The sequence below is a fragment of the Terrapene carolina genome, unplaced genomic scaffold (genome assembly GCF_002925995.2).
Source record: "Terrapene carolina triunguis isolate 2854851 unplaced genomic scaffold, T_m_triunguis-2.0 Scaffold130, whole genome shotgun sequence".
Taxonomy (NCBI): Eukaryota; Metazoa; Chordata; order Testudines; family Emydidae; genus Terrapene; species Terrapene triunguis.
Window position 1 is genome coordinate 2,181,365 of NW_020664481.1, and position 18,683 is coordinate 2,200,047.

The 18,683-nt window shown below is 58.7% G+C and overlaps 1 protein-coding gene across 8 annotated transcripts in view; it reads right to left on the bottom strand.

Annotated features, from left to right (window-relative positions):
• CCM2L (CCM2 like scaffold protein) overlaps positions 1-9,000 on the bottom strand; it is a 13,870-nt gene extending 4,870 nt beyond the window's left edge. The window contains exons 1-9 of one of the 8 annotated variants that reach the window (XM_024200890.1): positions 8,857-9,000; positions 7,204-7,371; positions 5,133-5,216; positions 4,586-4,769; positions 3,009-3,484; positions 2,780-2,915; positions 2,120-2,183; positions 1,403-1,535; positions 1,104-1,242 (exon numbers count right to left, since the gene is read on the bottom strand). In XM_024200890.1, the coding sequence (XP_024056658.1) occupies positions 1,104-1,242; positions 1,403-1,535; positions 2,120-2,183; positions 2,780-2,915; positions 3,009-3,484; positions 4,586-4,769; positions 5,133-5,216; positions 7,204-7,371; positions 8,857-8,886 (1,414 nt within the window). In that variant the 5' untranslated portion in view covers positions 8,887-9,000. Of the gene's footprint in view, positions 1-864; positions 986-1,103; positions 1,536-2,119; positions 2,184-2,779; positions 3,485-4,585; positions 4,770-5,132; positions 5,217-7,203; positions 7,372-8,856 lie in introns of those variants that run through there. The other 7 variants (XM_024200892.1, XM_024200887.1, XM_024200891.2 and 4 more) reach the window with 7 other exon arrangements.
• Positions 9,001-18,683: the final 9,683 nt, after the last annotated feature.

Here is an 18,683-nt window from a genome sequence, read left to right on the forward strand (position 1 = left end):
AACCCCCTTCCACACCCCAAACCCCTGCCCTGATCCCCCTCCTGCACCCAAACTCCCTCCCAGAGCTTGCACCCAGTACCCCTCCTTCACCACAACACCCTGCCCCAGGCTCAGCCCAGAGCCCCCTCCCACACACCAAACCCCTCAGCCCCAGCCTAGAGCTGCACCCCCTCCTGCACCCCAATCAAATGACCCAGCCTGGTGAAAGTGAGTGAGGGTGGGGGAGAGTGAGCGACGGAGGGAGGGGGGATGGAGTGAGTGGGGAAGGGCCTCGGAGAAGGGGCAGAGTAGGGGCAGGGCAAGGGTGTTTGGGTTTGTTTAATTAGACAGCTGGCAAACCTACTCACCCCCCCCCCGCCCTTAGAGACACCACCTCATACCCCCCGCCTGCCCTTAGAGAAGCTGCCTCACCCCCCCACCTGCCCTTAGAGACGCCGTCTCACCCCCCCACCTGCCCTTAGAGATGCCGCCTCACCCCCCCACCTGCCCTTAGAGACGCTGCCTCCCCCCCCGGCCTGCCCTTAGAGATGCCCCCTCACCCCCCCACCTGCCCTTAGAGACGCCGCCTCACACACATGTAGTTCCTTCAGTCTCTCATTCTGGGTTGTATTCTCAGAACCAATGGCCTGATCCTGATCTCACATCAGTGTAAATTGAGGAGATGGGCACTGAAGCTGGCAGCGTCACCCCCGTCAGACCAGAACCTTTATATCCTGAAGCCTTCTCTTTCCAATCCCTTCTTTACAGACAGGCCCAAACCAGAACGTTGCATCCATCTGGACCCCAATTTTTTTGCAGTGGAGGGTTGGTTATGAGCAAAACCAAGTTTGTAGAATCTGAATCCAGCTTTCAGGAGTGCCTGGATCAGGGTGTTCAAAATCTGGACCTGGACTTTTCGGTTTGGGCTCCATCTCTAATCAGACAGTGCCGGTCTGATGAACACAAACCTCAACTCCCTGAAGAGAGATGCCTGTCTCTGCACCGCCTAGAAAAGGTCAAATTAATTCCCTTAGACACCACCAGGTCTCCCACCCAAGATGCCACAAGTGTTCACTAGCCAGCTAAGCCAGAGTGGGGATAGCATTCAGGAACAAGCCATTTACCCAGAAGGAGAAACTTCCTCTTGTCCCCATAGAGCTGGAGGAGATCCGAACAGTATTCCTGGACGGACCGTCCCATCCGGTACTCCCTGAGCAGCAACGCAAACTGCTGGATCTCCTGGGGGGAGAGCTTGTTCCTCAACTGCAGAGCAGAGAGAGAGAGCAGGGTTAGAGATGGCTGCACACCAGCCCCAGCCTCCCACAGGTCCCTGGCAGTGATGCAGTAGGACTCGGGGTTGGAAGGATGGAATGAGGCCAGGGGAAATGAAGACTCCCCCATGATGCAGTAGCAAGGAGAGTACTGTGATCATATAGTCCTGCAGCTGCTCCAGTCCCACGCTGCTCTGGTCACTGGCCAGGCTGTCACGCGACTCCCGAAAGGAAGGGGAAGAAGTCCCACTGTAATATGCGTCAAAGGTCTCGTGGGAGCCATTGCTGCAGGCAGAAGGGAAAGAGATCAGCTGGGCTGTCCAGACATCCTCATTCAGATCACAGTCTGAGCCCTACTCTAAATGTTGGCCCTGTTCATCCCACACCTGCCACCCCATTTCCCCGGCAGTGGTGGGATTGCTTCTTGTGGCTGTTATCGTCTAAGGGACCCGCCACGAGAGGGGGACATCACGCCATCTGCCTTACAAACAACCAGCTGGGATGTGTCTCCCTAGGGCTTAGGCCCTCCTGGCTGCACCTCACCAGCTGGGGGAAAGGTTAACTCCTGGGACCAGGCTGAGCTTGTTCCTGTTTCTTGTCTGTATTTTCCCATTTTCTCTTTGGAACGGGGAGATTCTGTTTTATGTACCCTGTGCTGGGCCCTGGCTGTCAGCTCCCAGCCCCTGGCACGGACGCAGGCACTTTAAGGGCAGATAAATATATCCCGTTTCTAACGCTGTCTGCTCTGAGTCCCCCTCACTGGGCCTGGGTCCCTCGCACAAGGGGCAAACCGGCTGTGTAGGGCTACACGGACCATGCACAGGAATAAGGGGGGAGGGGCATTCAGCTCTTTGCAGAGCGGGACATACAATGAGCTGCAGCAGCTGAAATCAGCGTCGTATCCATACGTTCCGTCAGTGCGGCAGCTCTCGCCTGGGAAAAGGAAACCCCCGGGGCAAGATTAGGGAACTGTCCAACTGGGCTCGCCTCACCCCATGCCTCTATAATCACCTCCAGGAGCCAGGGACACCACCTCCCCCTCTCATCCACTAAGTGTGGCCCCAGCGATGACTCCCAAAGCACCATCCCAGAATTTAAGGCATTGCAGGCAGAATCCCACTAACCCCAACCTATCTCCTAGAGCTGGAAGGGACCTTGAAAGGTCATCGAGTCCAGCCTGCTGCCTTCACTAGCAGGACCATGAACTGATTTTGCCCCAGATCCCTAAGTGGCCCCCTCAAGGATTGAACTCACAACCCTGGGGTTAGCAGGCCAATGCTCAAACCACTGAGCTATCCCTCCCCCCAACACTACGCACTGTCCCACGAACCGAGGAGACTCTGCCCTCTGTCGGAGGAGACCGGGAATCTTGCCAGCCCAAATGCCGCCCTCTCACAGCACTGCCAGCTCCCCCCACTGCCGGACCTCGCCGCCCTGACATCGCGTGTGGGCCTCCCCACCTCAGAGCTCCAGGATAAACACCCTGCAAGTCCTGTCAGCCCACTGAGCCTGGCACGCCCGGCACTCACTCCTGCTGGAGAGCCAGGGGCGCTCGGGGGTGGAGGTGTAGTGGAAGCCAGCCCGGTCTACGCACTCGATGCTCTGGTCCCCATAGATGATCTGGAAGACCTGGCAGATGAGAGCACAGGATTCTTCAGCTGCATCCTGCACCCAGTGAGAGAAAACAGCTGTGGTGGTGATCCGGAGCGGGTCAATGCCAGGTGGGTTGGCAAGGGGACAGCACCCTCGGCTACTCACCCTGTTGGCCACGGCCAGGATGATGAGGTTGCAATACGCCTCAGGGCTGGGCTCCTTGGGATCCAGTGGGTTATTCCCTGTGTGCCTCCGCTCCCAGCTGCCATACGTCTTACCCCGCTCCCAGCTGCCCCCAGCCTTCCCCAGCTGCCTCCGCTCCCAGCTGCTGCTGTAGGTCTGTCTCCGCTCCCAGCTCCCGCCCGCCCGGCTGCTGTGTCTCTTCTCCCAGCTGCCACTGGCCTGCTTCCTCTCCAGGCTCCCTCCCCCGCCCTGCCTGCCCTCCTGCCCGCCCCGGGCCATCTTCCAGTCCAGGCTGCAGATGGTGTGCCGGCGCTCCATGGTGCCCCCCAGCTGCTTGGGCTCCAGGCAGATCCCCGCCTGCCTCTTCTCAGCTGCCCCTCCAGGGAGCTTCTTCTCCAGACTGCCCCCTGGGTACATGTCCAGGTTGCCCCCTGCAGGAACGGGGTCAACTCCCAGGCCTGGAATAGACGAGAGAAGAGATCTGTGCTCAGAGAGCTCCATTCCCAGGTGCCGCCTCCTGCACTGTGGGGGGATTGGTACCCACCCTCCCTGGCTCACACGAGGTGAGTCTCCTGCCTCTCCATTCGCCCCGGTGCCTGCAAGTCAGCGTAGGGTGCAGGGCTGGTGCCACGTGCCACACATCTTCCCTTAGCTGCTAACAGCTGGAGTCAGCCCAGCAGGGCATTAAAGTATTTGGTAGCGAGACCCCATTTCTTGTGCCTACCTCAGGATGGAAGCTCTGTAGCCAGGTCATATCTGGGACAGAGGCCTGACCAGCCAGTAGCAGCCCTGCCACTGACGGTGGACACGTTGTTCATGACACCCCCTTTACAAGCGCGGCTGGGGGAGGGGAGAGCAGTGGGTCCTTGGGCACAGTCTGATGCCAAATGCCCTGTGTTGTCCCTGCCCCAGGAGATCCCGGCTGCAGTTACTGACTGAGGCTGGGGTTTATTGTTAGAAGCGTCCAGAGCCTCTTCTCCTTAGACTGGGTCCTGGCATATGGCGGGCGAGGGGAAAGAAACCAGCCCCTCCACTGCAGCCAGGAAATGCACGATGGGAAAATGGCAGGGCTGGGAGCATCAGAGCACTGCAGAGCATGGCCTGTTGCCGCTCTCCGCTTCTCCCCACCTTGCCATGGGGAAGTGGTGTGAGGCAGATGAGGGTCTGGAGTGAACTGCCAGGCCAAGCAGAGCCCTGCTCATCTATCATGCCAGCGAGCCTGACTCTGGAGTCCCCCACGAGGCAGGAGGGCTCACTAAGGACGTGGCAGGACCTGGTGACACTGCATGCCTCTGTATCGCCCCTGAGCCCAAGGATGCTGCAGGGAGTGAACCCAGCCAACCCGCCCCGTCTGTGTGCTTGTCTCACTAGGGATATAACCACACGCCGCGCTTATTCGTCACGATCCCCCGGGCATCCCGCCGGCATGGGTGCCAGTGATGACCTGCAGCCCAAAGCAGCAGGGAATGGGGCTGGTGGAGTCCCGTATGCACAGTGGGGGGCAGACAGGTTTGCAGGGCAGAACCACGCAGGTGCTGGGGCCAGGGGAGTCTCCGTACCTGTTTTCAGCACCAGGAGGTGCAGGGCATCATCCCGCAGGTAGGAGGCGGCCGCGATCTCATGGGTGGGGATCCTCAGGATGAGCTCCTCATTGTCTCTCCAGGTGAGGAGGAGGCAGCGGGCCGACAGGCTCAGGATGCTGTCCTGCTCCGGGGTTGTCTGGAGGGGCAGTTCCTTCAGCTGCTGCAGACGGGCAAAGGAACATGGTCAGAGGCAGAATGGAGGCAGCCCGGTGGGTGGTGCTGGGGGTCTGCTCTGCGGGAGCCCACCCTGCTGCAGTCCCAGCTCTCCTCAGCTGGGCAGGGAATAGTTCCTGAGTCAGGGCGGGCCTTGCCAGGGCACTATGTGACTGCGAGGAAGGTCACCCTGTTCCCTCTCTCCACAGGAAGCAGCCTGAGCCGGGCTCCCTGTCCGCCCCCTCTGCAGCGTGGGGAAGCTGGCAGCTGGCACTGAACACTACGCATGTCTTCCCTTCTAACCCCGGTGCTGAGTGGAGGCGCTTTGGGGTGGCAGCTCCCACCCTGGGCCGTGGACTCCTTCTCTTACCCGGGCCGTGTCCAGGAGCTGCAGCAGCTCATCCCGGCTGGAGGGGTTCAAGGAGGACGTCACCCAGGTCAGGTGGCCTAAAAACTGGAGAGAGAAAATACTGCAGGTGACTGGTGTGAGTGTGACAGGTGGTGGAGATTCCTGCTGTCCGGAAAGCCCTGCGGGGAGCCCCGGGGGCCTGGGGGTCTCTGTTCCCAGGGATGTGCCTTCAGAGAGGATGGATGGATGGCCCAGTGGGTAGGGCGCTAGCTGGAGACTTGCGTTCAATTCCCTGACACAGACATCCTGGGTGGCCTTGGCAAGTCCCAGGGTCTCGCTGGTTGGTCTCGGTCAGCGCGGCCACTTGCTCTCCCTCACTGCGCAGGGGCCTTGGGAGGCTGGGAAATGATCAGCCTCTGGGGCGACAGGAGCTGTAGACGCAGCGTCTGGGACAAGGCGCCCCTGCCCACCTTGGAACGCAGCCTGTGGCTGCGTAGCTGTCCCAATGGCTCTGCTGCTGCACCAACTTCTGCCAGTTTCCCCGTCCTGTGCTTTGCCAAGTCCAGCTGTCAGAGGGGCCTGGCCCCGCAGCCAGCCCCCTCCAGAGCCCTTACCAAAGTCCTTCAGGAGCGATACAAAAATTAAACCTTCTGCCTCTGCTGGGTCACACTGTCCTTCGGTGCCTAACCTACCCCACAGTCCAGGGCTGGCCCACTCCCCCCTTCCTCAGGGGTCCGGCAGGCCCCAGCTCGCCCCCGGAGGAGCCTGTCTGCTCTTCTCCTCGCCTCCTCTTCTCTGGGGGCTTTTTCCTTGACCCTCCTGGACTCCCTGATGTCTCTTCCAAGAGAGGGACCGCAGAGTTTTTCCCTACCTGGATCCCCCTCTGCCCTGCTCATCCTCTGTTTACACCTGGCTGCTTCCCCAGCTGGGACTCCCATCTGGCCCACCCTGCAGGTGCAGCGAGAGCGCATACGTGGCCTCTTAGGCCCACATGAACCCATTCGGGGTCTGTGTGGGGTGCACACCCCAGCACACAGTGTATTTCTATATCCCTGCAGGACACAAGGGGAAGGGGTCTCCTCTCTGTGTCCCGCCCGGCTAAGGTCTCGGAGTTCAGAGGGAACCTGCGGCAGCAACACTGGAGCGGAAGCAATTAGCTTCACCCTCAAACAAGCGCCAGCGGTGGGTGCTGATCCTGGCCAAGGGCAGGGGGTATTCGGGCACCTGGTGATGCCCATCTCCATGGGCCTGGCCCGAAGACACCTGGAGCACCCTGCAAACTGTGGAATGGAGACCTCCCTGAACTGAGAAAAACCCTCACTTTAAACCCTGTGTCCACAGGAACCCTTGAGACTAGGGGGCAGCCTCTGGGTACAGGGTTCCCAGCTGCCTGGGGCCCACCCTGCACATGCAAAAGGGCCCTGCCATGCATGTCGCTCTGAAGCTGCAATCCTTGGTCACTTTACAGTTTGAAGAACTCCCCTCGGCACGTCCTGCCCCTGGGTTTTCGCTGGGCCCACCGGGCGTTAGAGGCCAGTGCAAAGTAGGGATCTGAGGGTTTCTGTCTCACAAGATTCTATCATCTTGGCTGAAATCTCATAAGAACCATTGTCAGGCCTCATCTGATACAGAAGTTGAAAGCAGACCCTACCCAGTATGGGATCTGACCTGGGATTAAAATTTGGGAATTCAAATCCAACCTCCTCTCCACTGAACTGCAACAGGGCTCAGATTTGATTTTCCTTCTTATATCTCTATGGTTTGGGTGTTTATTAAGCAGTCCTAAGCCAAGCGTATTCCTTGGAGTTAGAGGCCAGTGACGAATGGAAGAACCAGGGGCCAGGTCTTCTTCTGGGCAGACACTCAGCTCAGCCATTCAGTTTCCCTGGGAGAGCTCACTCCAAACCACCAGGTGGTGATTCTCACACGGCTGGGGTTTACCTGGCGGGTGCATGACAGTGACAGGTGATCCACCTTCTCTGGAGCACAGCAGGGTTAAGGAAACCAGGCCTGTGACCTCCGCTCCTGCCAGCGACCAAGAAGATCTGAGCTGCTGGGATGGCTCCTGGCCCCCCAGGCCACCCCTCCTTACCTTCACCTCCTTCTCCACGTAGTCGTGCAGCAGTATTTGGGGATCGATGAGATAATCTGGGGGGTAGAGAGGGACCGAATGCAGAGGCCTCCGGTAGACACTGCTCCTGAGCGCCTGCCTGCGAGCCGCCTTGGGGAAAACCAGCCGCTTGATGGGAGACACAAACCCCTGAGAACAAAGAGGAAGGCTGAGAAGCCGGCATCTCTCGTCCACTCCAACCGCAGAGGGGCTGGTGTTTGCTATGCACCCTGGCAGGATCATATGTGCATGAATATGCCACACACGTGAGATATGGATTCAACAGCAATCCCCCAGTGAGAGGAAGCCAGCATCCCCCAGGGGAGTCCCAGACCACGTACAGTAAAGGGTGCGTTAGAAATGCTACGAGAGAGAGAATCTATTCCAAGAGACAGAGAGGGCGAGCTCCCTCAGGGGTCGGCTCTAACGGCGCCATGTAATAGATCCAATGAGCACAGGCCCTGGGCCCAAGGCGTCTGTCCTGCATGGAACAGGACAGGCAGATGGGTTTGGATGAAAAGCACACGGAGGAGCTTGGGGATGTCGTTCCTGGGGGGCAGGCGGGGGATGGAGCAAACAAGCCAGGTACAACCCCCGGGAAGCGAGGACGTGACAAATGAACCAGAACTACCCTAGTGGGAGAGAAATGGATGAATCAGAGCTGGAATTTCCAGCCAGAAGAAATGGAGCCGTGTGTCTCTCCCCAGGTCCCCGGGATCGGGCCAGGCCAAGGTGGCAGGCCGAGCAGATCAGAACGCCACGCGCACAATCGCAGCTGAGTCACGTTCCGGGCGCAGAACTGGTGCACAGCCAGTCCCTGCCTCGCGGCCAACCCAGCCAGGACTCTGGGCCACCAGCTGGTCTCTGCCGGGCCTCTGCCCTGGGGCCTGTAACTGTGCTGGGTCAGTCACAGGGGGGAGAGGGGAATAAAAGGCCCATGGCTCAGGCTGTGTATTCCCCTCCGTACAGAGTCCCTGAAGGGAGAGCACTTTGCTGGCCTCTGAGAGCCATCTTGTACCATCTTGTCCACGCAGGACAGAGAGCAGAGCCGGTTGTGTGCATCCGGAGAGACGGCCCAACCCCCCATGGATCCTGCATGCAGCTCCCTGCACCCCGGCAGCAGCACAGCTGGCTCTGGGGCTCCCCACACCCCATTGGCAGCAGCACGTCTGGCTCTGGGGCTCCCCGCACCCCAGCAGCACATCTGGCTCTGGGGCTCCCCGCACCCCATCGGCAGCAGCTCGGCTGGCTCTGGGGCTATGCTACCCAAGGGGTCACCTGGCATGTAGAACAGCCTAAGGGTTCAATGCAATTTATGCTGTTCTGGGAGGGGCGCAGGCTGTTTGGTGACTCCGCCCCTTTCTGCTAGGCCACATCCCTCTTTTCAGCCCCGGTTTGGGGGCGTGGGGGAGGAATCATGGGCTGCCATTCTCCCCTGTAGGGCCTGCTCCCCATGAATTCCACTCACCTGCTACCCTCCATGCTGCCTAAGGGAGGGGAGCCCTAGGGCCTTTGTCTCACACCCATGCAGTACTCAGTGCCCCGTGCAGTGACACCCTTGGGACCGCCACATACACATGCACCTGCACCCCGCAAAGCCGTGCCGTAAGCCATGCCAGCTCGGCCTGTACATACCTTCTTCCCCTTCTTGGCCTCGTACTCCATGTCCCGTCCCTGCTCCGCTCCTGTCACGGCGAAGGCAGCTCTTTCCGCTACGTGCTAGTCCTTTGTTTTTTTCCTGTGTCGGAAACTCCACCAGCGACGGCTCTGATGTGAACTCGCTGAGTTCCTGCCCCTCCGGGGAGGGATAAGTGCCTGGAGTTGTGCTCTGGCAGAGCGGACGGGGCTCTGGGGCTGCTGGGCTCTGCTCACACCCCAAGGGGGAACACTCGTTCCCAGCGCCCACCCTCTTGCCCGCTGCCCAGCGCCGTGCACACATTGTCTCTGTGCACTGTTGCCGTCTGTCTATCTCTCTCATACACTCCGTCCGTCTGTCTCGCTGTCACACACCCCCCGTCTCTCTCTTGGTGCTGAGAAGGGTTTCGTTCACCTCCCTGTGCTGTTGGGCCTCAGAATTTTAATAACCCAACAGGGAGATCTCGGTGGTTCTGCTAGTGCCGTCTTCGAAGGGATGTTCTCCAAGGCTCTCCTGGGTCTCCTCCACTGCAGGAGCTCCTGGCAGCTCCTCGGGGGGTCCCCTGTGCCTGACTCGCTCCCGGGCCAGAGCAGAAGGCCTGGCATAGATGGAGGATCAGCTGGGTGCAAACATGGGGCATGCAATGCAGTTGTAGGGCTAGGCAGGAACCAGAGCTGGCCCTGGGACAGTGACTAGAGCAGGGGAGCTGAAATGCTAGCCATGGCGGGGGCTGAAAGCCTCAGAGGCACCAAGGCCCTGGGGCGTCATAAACTATCAGCAGGGACCCAAATCATCACTGCCAAGGAGCCCCAGCTCTTGAGAAGGAAACGGTGCACGTGAGGCCCAAACCTCAACCCCCCGGGGACTGTGAGGAGCTCAGACTGGGGCTTGGCCCCGCTCTAGAGTGCGGGAGATCCGGTGGGAAGAGAAATTCCAGGCTAAAAGGGATGTTCTTTCCCTCCTGTGCGCTGCATCCTGCCCCAGCAGCTGCAGAGACTTCCTCTTCCCGAGCAGCGAGGGATGGACAGGAAGGGGACAGAGACTCAGGAGCTGACGCCTGCAGGGGCTTGTAAATCTCTGGAGTCAGGCTTCTCCCGGGGGCTGCTAAGCTCCATTATTTCTCCTGCGTGAGCCCCTGAGCCCCGGGGTGAAGGTCACTCAGCGCCATGCCGCGGGGTTTCTCTAAAGAGCCACCACCGCGCTCCCTGGCCACGCTCCTCCCTGCGGCAGGTCTGATGAAGTCAGGGACGACCCCGGCTAACACGTGCACTGCGTTCCCCTCAGCCTGATTTATGCCCCAGGCAATCTCCTTGGTCGGGTTTGCCCTGGGGGCGGGCGTGGTCCTTTTCCTGCATGGTGCATCCAGGCAGTGGAGTGTCTCCAGTGATGCCCCCATGTGCTGCACATAGTTACCAAGCCCCACTCGGGCTGCTGTTCCCTGCAATGTCCCTGATGCCAAATACCCAGCCACATAGCGAGTGGCAGGAGCAGAAGGGAGCTGGCTTCACGCAGGAGCCTCTTGCGGAGGCTGATCAGCATCTGCTGTGGGTATCGTAACCTCCCTTCAGGGGGAGCTCCTGCCTCCTGGATTCCTTTTACTGGCTCCCACCCCCCAAGCCTGTGTGTCTGGACCCAGCACAGCCTGCCCCCAGGAGTCGGGCTAGGGAAATATGAACTCCCGCTACACGACAGTCCAGCTCTGCATCTGCTACATTACTGCACGGCAGAGCATGTGTCCCTCCCTCCCCCCCGCTGGTCTAGGAGATATGTGGGAGGGGATTACAGCCCCCTTGCTGCCCTGTCCCACCAACCCCCTCAGAATAACACTCCGCTCTTCTACAGCTCCCTCCCCGATGGGCTCAACGTGTGCCACCCCTTGGGAGGGATGACAGAGGCATTATCTCCATTTTACAACTGGGGAAACTGAGGCAACTTCCCCCAGTTAGTGGCAGAGCTGGAAACAGAACCCACGAGTCCTGGCTCCCCATCCTCATGCTCTGGCCAACAGACAATCCCAACTCAGCCACAACCAAGCAATGCAAAGGCTCAGCACCAACTCTGCCGCCAGCCTCTGCTGCCCTGCCCCGAGGGAGACCTGCTCCTAGCTGTGCTGGGCAGTAACCTGGCCTCTGCCCTGCCGCAGGGCTGCTGAGGTACATTGCTGGGAGGTCCCTGGGTGGCTGCACGTCTGGTTCTCCCAGCTCCGCACCAGCACAGCCCCATTGAGCTCACTGGGTCGCACCCGTCAGGCAGCGGCTGGGAATTGGTGCACCTAGAGGGGGAGGAAGGCAATGAGAGGCCCACAGGCCAGGTGTATTGAAAGGAATTTAATATCTCATGTTGCAGCAAAATTAAAAATATACAAAAAGTTTGTGGTATACAAAAAAGTCTTAGTACAGAACCTCGGTCTCCTCCCGCCCCCCCGGCCCTGCCCGCCTCCCAAGGGAAGTAAGAAGACGAAGGTGTCACACAGAGTATTTACAGTACATGATGGAAGTGCTTCCAGATGCTGGATGAGAGGGAGAGGGGAGAAACAAACCGCTCGGAGAGATCTGCGCCAGGCGAGGGGAACTAGCCAGCAAACCAACCAGCCATGTGGCTAGTGCTCCCAACAAATCCGTAACCAGAGTGGGCGCTTTGTTCTCACTGGCTGTTTAAAACTAGAGCTGGACCCAGGTAAACCCCAGCTCCAGCTCCCTGAATTCTGGGAGGAGGGGCTAGGATTCAGCACCCCCCTTCCCTGCTCTGACCCCCCCCACCGGCACCAGTGGGGTCTGTGTCATTTAGTGGGCAGAAGCCAGTCCCGAATCTGAACCAAGCTTTCCCCTGCCCTTAAAGCAGGAGGCAGAATCCAAACCTGACCCTAGGCCCACACTTTGCAGGTGTCCCTTTGGCTGGCCCAAAATCTTGGTTTGGGATTTTTTGGGGGAGGGGGGAGGGTGTTCAAAATCCACCTCTGGCTCCAGATTTCAAGCTGGCATCCACCTCGCCCCTCACGGACGGGCCCGTTCCGGGAGCTGCCATGGTTATGGTGTTGTTGGGGTGCACAGAACCTAGAGAGGAGAATGTTTTAAAACCCATTTCCCAGCAGCTGAGGTCAGTTTTTCCGCTCGGTTTGGGTCTTTTTTCAGCCCTATTGAGAATTTCATGATAGTCGAAACGTTGCAGGGAACGGGCTTGTTTCTGGGTGGGTGGGGAGGGGACCGGACTACCAAGGCTCCTCAGGCACTAGCCAGAGAACACTCAGGGACTTCCTCTTTGGAGCCCTGCCTTAGAGACAGCACAGATGGGCCAGGCTTCCTCTCCCCTCCCTGCCCACACATGGCCTTGCACCTGCCCAGCAGGAATGAGCAGCTAGAGGCGGAAGGGCAAGACACTGCACTGGCGGGATCAGAGACGAGAGACGAGACTCCCCGGCCCAGCATTCAGTCCCGTGTCTGGCTCCCCGTCCCCACTCGCACGCCACACGGGGCGCTGGCTGCCGGAGCCCAGCCGCTGAGCTGCTCTGAGGTTATTGCAGGGGCTAGGGAGCGTTCGTCCTCTCCCAAGAGCAGCGGAGAGGGTGGGGATACCGTGGCTAGAGTGCATAGAAAACTGGCCCGTTTATCGGTGGGCTTCCCTTTCCCAGCGCTTGCTCCGGGAAAGTTCCTCCAGAGAGTCCAACACCCATGGCTCGGTGCACAGAAAAACCTGCCCTTTCCTCCCGGCCCTCCCGGCAGGGCTCCCAGCCCCCTACCAGCCCAAGGAGCCAGCGACCACCTCTAGGTCACTGCTGATCCGATGTCGGTTTCCCACCTGGTGACACGCCGGCCTCCGAGCCCTTCCCGGATGACTGTTTGTCAGAGCCACACAACAGCTCTGTGGGAGGAGGCGCATGTTTGACAGCCCAGCCCACAGAATGGGGGATTCTTGCCTGTCTGTAGCAAGCTGTGGCCACCTCGGGCGACACCCTTCTACCCACCCCCATCTCACAGGGGAGTGTGGCCGGTCCATGTGCAGTCCCTGCAGCAGGAGCCCAGAGACCCCCTGATGCCCCCCTTCCCACCTGACCCCAAGTGCTGGGCTGGAAAGACGGGCTGGTGGTCTCAGGTCATGTGTGCTGGACAAGATCACGTCACGGAGTGCCCACAAACACACGTACACAAGGCGACACAGAGCAAAACACAGGAAAACCCATCCCCCCACACCGCCGTCCCCCCAAATGAGACCCTGGACACAGTCAGGGCAATCCAGCTGTCCCATACAGGACAGTATAAACACCCAGCAGGGCTCCTGAGTCCTCCGGTCTCACACAACACCCTCCTGGCACCCGCCTGCCAACCAGGCCCCTGGAAAGTCTTTTTACTGGGGCCCAACAAGTGGCTGAAGATAACTGTGGACGTAGCTTGGTTTATGCTACACTGGGGCTGGGATAATCGTCTGACGCAGACAATGGCAGCTGAGGCCCCAGCTTCTTTATACGTAGGAGCAAACCGAAGGGGAATATCCCAGAGTCCCCTAGAGCCAATAAAGAACCCACCCTCCAACGACTGCCCCCTCTGCGCTCATGCCATGGGACTGGGGCGGGGCAGGGGCTCTAAGGGGGAGGCGATGCAGATTCGCTGCCCCTCCCTAGGGCTGCAGCGAGGATCCCGTGACAAGCCCAGCTAGTTACCCCAGAAGAGCTAGGGCATCGCTCCTCCCGCAGAGGTCCCCAGCGTGGGTATCAGTGGAAGACCATGAGGATAGTGATGCACCGAATGCTGACAGGCTAACAATGCTGGATACCAACCAAAGCTGAAGCAAACCCAGGACCGGAGAAGCCTCTGTAGTCTAAAGGGCACATGCCGCTCTCCTTGCCTCTCCCACAAAGCCCAGGCCAACGGGCTCTGTGCAGGAGACTGGAGCTGGGGTGTGGAAGAAGGCTTCTTCCCCCCACGCTGGTGGCATGATGCTGCTTGGCTGCTATCCCAGCATCCTGCCAGCCTGCGGATCCAACCAGTGATTCACTGACCCTGCCTCAGGCCCTTCCTCAGTGCTGCTGCCCCCCCTCCCCCCAGGGGCGCGTGGCCCCGGAGCTCTGGGATCTGCACTGGCTGCCAGCTGGCTCCTGGTGAAGTTTAAGGGGTGGGTTATGAGCTTTGAAGCTCTATGGTTGTGTCTGCACCACACACTAAGCCCAGCTTCTGACTCAGGTTTGCCCAAGCCCCCCCTTCTGTCCACACACAAATCAGTCTGACTTGGGCGAGCAAACACTCAGGACCTAGGACCCTCCTAGGGAGTGGGTCAGAGCCCGAGTCCCGCTGCCACTCGGGTCCAAGCCCTGTCACTTTGCAGCGTGGACACAGCTCAAACTGCAGACCCAAGTCGGCCGGTCTGCATGGCGAGGTACGGCCACGTTAGCAGGGCTGTGACACCCTGGTCCAGCAGTTGTAAACTCAGGATTACTATGCAGTGTTGTGCCAGCCGACTCCCTCGCAAGGCTCAGGCTGCCAGGCAGTTCCATTGCCGGGTACTGTGTGACATTCCGGCTGGGACCCTCCCACCACCTCGCAGTCCTGCCCCTTTAACTGTCCCCCTGGCCACCCCACAGTAGCAGGCCCTAGACTGTGAGGCTTGAGCACGTATTTACCCCTTGATAACAGCTGGGGTTGGCCAAATAGTGGCCTGTCTCTCTGGAGCCCTAGTGACATGAACACGACACTTCCAACCTCGCTATGAAACTCTTTCCTTACGTGTACGAAGTAACAGTGCACCCGCAGCCATCACAGTCCCCTAGGACTCAACGCTAGAGCCAGATTAGAGCCAAACAGTGGGGAAGGCAGGCTTCAGTGTTTGTAACTGTCAGCCAGCGTCAGAAGGGGTCCAATAAAAGGCATTATCTCCGCCACCTTGTCTCTCCAACAGCCATTTATAGGGCCAAAATAATGACCTCATGGTATGGCGGACCGTGGACAGGGGAGCTAATAATATTCATCAGTTCTCACGTCTCCGGCACCTTTCTTCTGAGCATCTCAAAACCCCTGACAAACATTGATTGCAAACTCACTCCCCTGTCTTACAGAGTGGGACACTGCGGCACGGAGCGAAGCCCAGGGAAGATTAAGTGAGTTGCCCAGGGTCACGCAGTCACTCGGAATCACAGCCCTGGCCAGATCTCTGAACTCCCCACTGCCAGGCTCATGTTCTGGCCACTACACAAGGCTCCTCCTCCTTGCTGTGGAGCAGCTGTCATAGTATTTCTGGCCCATAAATGGTTCCCTGAGGCGAAAGAGCCATTGAGAAAGAGAAACCCAAACCCGCCCCCCAAGCTCAGATCGTCCTGCAGGGCCCTAATTCACACCCAGATGCTGTGCCAATGCCAGGCAGGTTAATGCCGAACTGGGGGTCCAGAGGAACCACGAACGCAAAACAGCGTCTCTGCCCTTTCGTGTCAATTTGCTCCATGCACATGGGTGTGTAGGGCCGGACCCATGCTCCAGCTGTAACCTGGACCAAGCGGACATGCACACAGCAAGGCTTTCGGCGGCTGCCATTCAACACGGAAAGGTATAAAAACATCCCAACCACCAGCTTTAGCCCAATCCTTCAGATTACAAAGAATACAACACACAAGGCAATGTGTCAACTTTGATACATTGCACACAACAGCCACTCAGCGACACCTAGGGGAGACCCTGGGTACTGCAGGGAGGGGGGCACTAGGTCACTTTGAGAAACACCCGTTAAAGCTACAGGGCTTTTCCTGCTTCCAAAACAGTGACCCGAATAAGCCAGGGGCTAAATCTGAAGCCCAGGTGAAAGCGGCTGAGGCAGTGACTAGCTCTTTGGCTGCCTCGATGCCCTTGCTATTGGATCAGCCCCGTTTCTTCGGATTGCAGCAGCCAGGTGGGAATAACCCTGACGCTAACGACCCCATGTGGACAGTCATTTGCAGACTATGCACAGACGTCTTCTGTCCGGCTGTGTCTATTTCTCTCCCCCAGTTCTCTCGCTCTCTGCAATCTATTTCAAACCCGCCTTCAGGAGTCGGCCTCCACCTGCAGTCTGGTGGCCCTCGGGTAGGCCTCAGATGGCCGTGGTTACAATCTGCCTAGGAAGATGCCAACGTTCAGCTAATTCTGCTAACTCTCCATGCTCCAGACAGCGCTTGGTGTGACAGCACACACTGTGCATCACGTGGTGCAGCATGCATGCAGCATCGTGGGGCGGGCTGTGCCGGGGCGACGATCAGCGTGCAGTGTGACAGCACCATGTGGGCCTGTCTTCTTCAGGTGGTGGGTCAGCGTTTGATCTCACTGATAATGACAGAAATCCAGAGTGACTCTGCTGACTGTGGCATTACTCTGGATTTATCCCACTGACCTGAGATCATAATCTGGGCCAGTCCATGGTACGACAGGACCATAGTTGCCTGAAAAGGACAATGGACATATGGCAAAGGGACAATTTCTATACCGTATGCTACTATCAATGGGTAGTATGGTGTATAGGACAAGAGTGTGGTAGTAAGTGTGCAAAATACAGATTGAGAGGTGTAATACACCTGGTGTAGTCAGTACTGATGGTGTCGTTACAGTGTGAGGTCTGCACAGTTCTATGGAGCTCACTATTACCATACAGTACAATGAGCCAGGGTGAGTGAGTGCATGGTGTGTAAAAGGCACGTATTGCAGTCAGCGTGCGGTAATGCAGATGCCAGCGGTATAAGGTACAGCACATGGTACAGTCAGTGCACTGACAACTCCAAGCACCGGGGTTAAAGTAGATTGAAACAAGAGCTCTCACTGCACCAGCTGAGGGGGGGGGGGGAGGGAGCTGGACTGCCCCTGCTCTGCCCTGTAGTTTTGCCAGAGCCATGCACACCTTGATCTAACTGGCACTGGGCGTGTGTTCCCGTGACTCCCTGCCCTGTAACCCCTGCTTGTGGGACTCGTGCCAGACGGTGAATGGGAGACGTGATGCTCAGTTTCTGGTGTGCTGTGCGTGCGGGTGGTGTAATCAGTGTACATGGGATACTCTGTCCCTGGGAGAGATCAGTGCACCAGCGCACGCTGAACAGTGTCCTGCGGGTGAACATAGTGCTTCGTGCAGGTTCTGGTGCAAGCCGTGCAGTCAGCGTACCCAGAATGCGGTGCAGTTAGGGATGCACAGCACATGCGGTAGCCAGGCGCAGTGCACACATCAGTGCATAGGGAGGGGGTACATTCAGTGCATGGGGCAGATGGTACGCGCTGTGCTTGCAGGCTAGTCAGGTCACGGTGCATGTGGGCCAGCCAGCCAGCCAGGACTGCACCGTGCGTCCAAGCCCTGCCCAAGGCGCACACTGCTACGCTCGCTACATGGGACCGTCAGCATGAAGTGGCACTCGGTGTGAGCTCTCTGGGGGAATACAGCGCGAGTTTGACCATCACACAGGTGGCTGTAGAGTGAACCGAGCAGGCCAGATGAGGAAGCCCTGCTCAGCTCCACCCAGCTGACTTGCACATGCCAGTGCTGAGTGGGGGATCAATCCGTAGCCAGAGGCTTGTCTGAGTGAGGACTGGATAAAAACTTAGCAAGGGCCCTCAGGACCTGGCCACAGATGATAAAGGGCAGGTTCTGTTCTCCTCATGAAGCCCCAAGAGCCGCACGTGGGCCTGGACTGCCTGGGAAGCTCCCCCGGTTCTGCTCATGTACAGCCCCAAATCTCACTTGCCTGGGGTACGTTTGACGCAACGAACCCCTGGTTTTCTGACGCGCACCCCAGCACCCGGGACGCCACTCCCCCAGCAACCCCTGCCGGCAGAGCCAGCTGTAGCAATGGAATCCAGCAAGCGTCGCTGAGGTAGATCATTTCACTTAAAATAAAACAAATCAGAAAAAACAGTTCTTGCAAATCAGACAAACCAATGGTGCCTGGCTCAGGCAACTGCAGCCTGGGCAGGGACACCAACGGGCCGAGGCAATGGCCCAGCAGAGCTACCAGCCTCGGGCACCAGACGCCTTCCCCCTCTCTCCCTGTCCTGACTGACCCCCCAAAGGCGCGCAGGCTGCCCTGGGCAGATCTAGCCCAGTGCGTTTAAGTCTCAGGAGGAGACGCAGAGGCAGCTGGTTTGTTCCCTGGCTCAGTTACACTTTAAACCCCCCTCCTCCCCCGCCCAGAGTCAGCGCGGCCCAGCCCGGCTACGGGAGAGGAGACTCGGGTATCCCCCTGTGTGAGCAGTGACCCAGGTCCCCCTGTGCCCCCGTCGGTGCCAGTCACAGGCTGCTCAGCTGTGTAAGAGGACGCAGGGTAAGCAGGCTGCAGAACCACTGGAATGAACACAGGGACCAGAGCTGGGAGAGCCAACAGCTGCAGGGGCCAAAGGGTTAAATCCAAGGGTGAGGGCAAAAAGAAACAGGAAATTGGATATTTCAGACTCTCCCATAAGGTGCCCAACTCAGACAGCAGGAAGCTGCGCCCCTTCTCCCACCCCCAGCCAGGCCGAGAGGTGAGCACCAGGGCCCAGCACTGCTACAGCCCCTTGCTCATGTAGACGGAGGGACTCAGAGAACTGGTGGGGCTTTGATCATGGGAAGTGTGAGCAGCCTGTGGGGGAAGGGGGGGCCGTGTAGAGGGCGTACCCCCGTAACCCTACAGCTAGGCTTAAAATGAGATGAGGGGCTTTGCCTTCCCCCCAGCTCCACATGCTCTTGCCATGTCACGTAACTCTTGAGTTTCCCCCATTTCAGCCTGGAAGGTGACCTTGGGCCTGGCCAGATGGGGCTCCCCCAGCAGCTGAAGCAGGTCTGGGGTTTCAGGCATAGCCCTGAGCCAAGGCCGTTAGCTCTCACGGCATCATCTGCCTTCCCTCGGTTGCAAGCC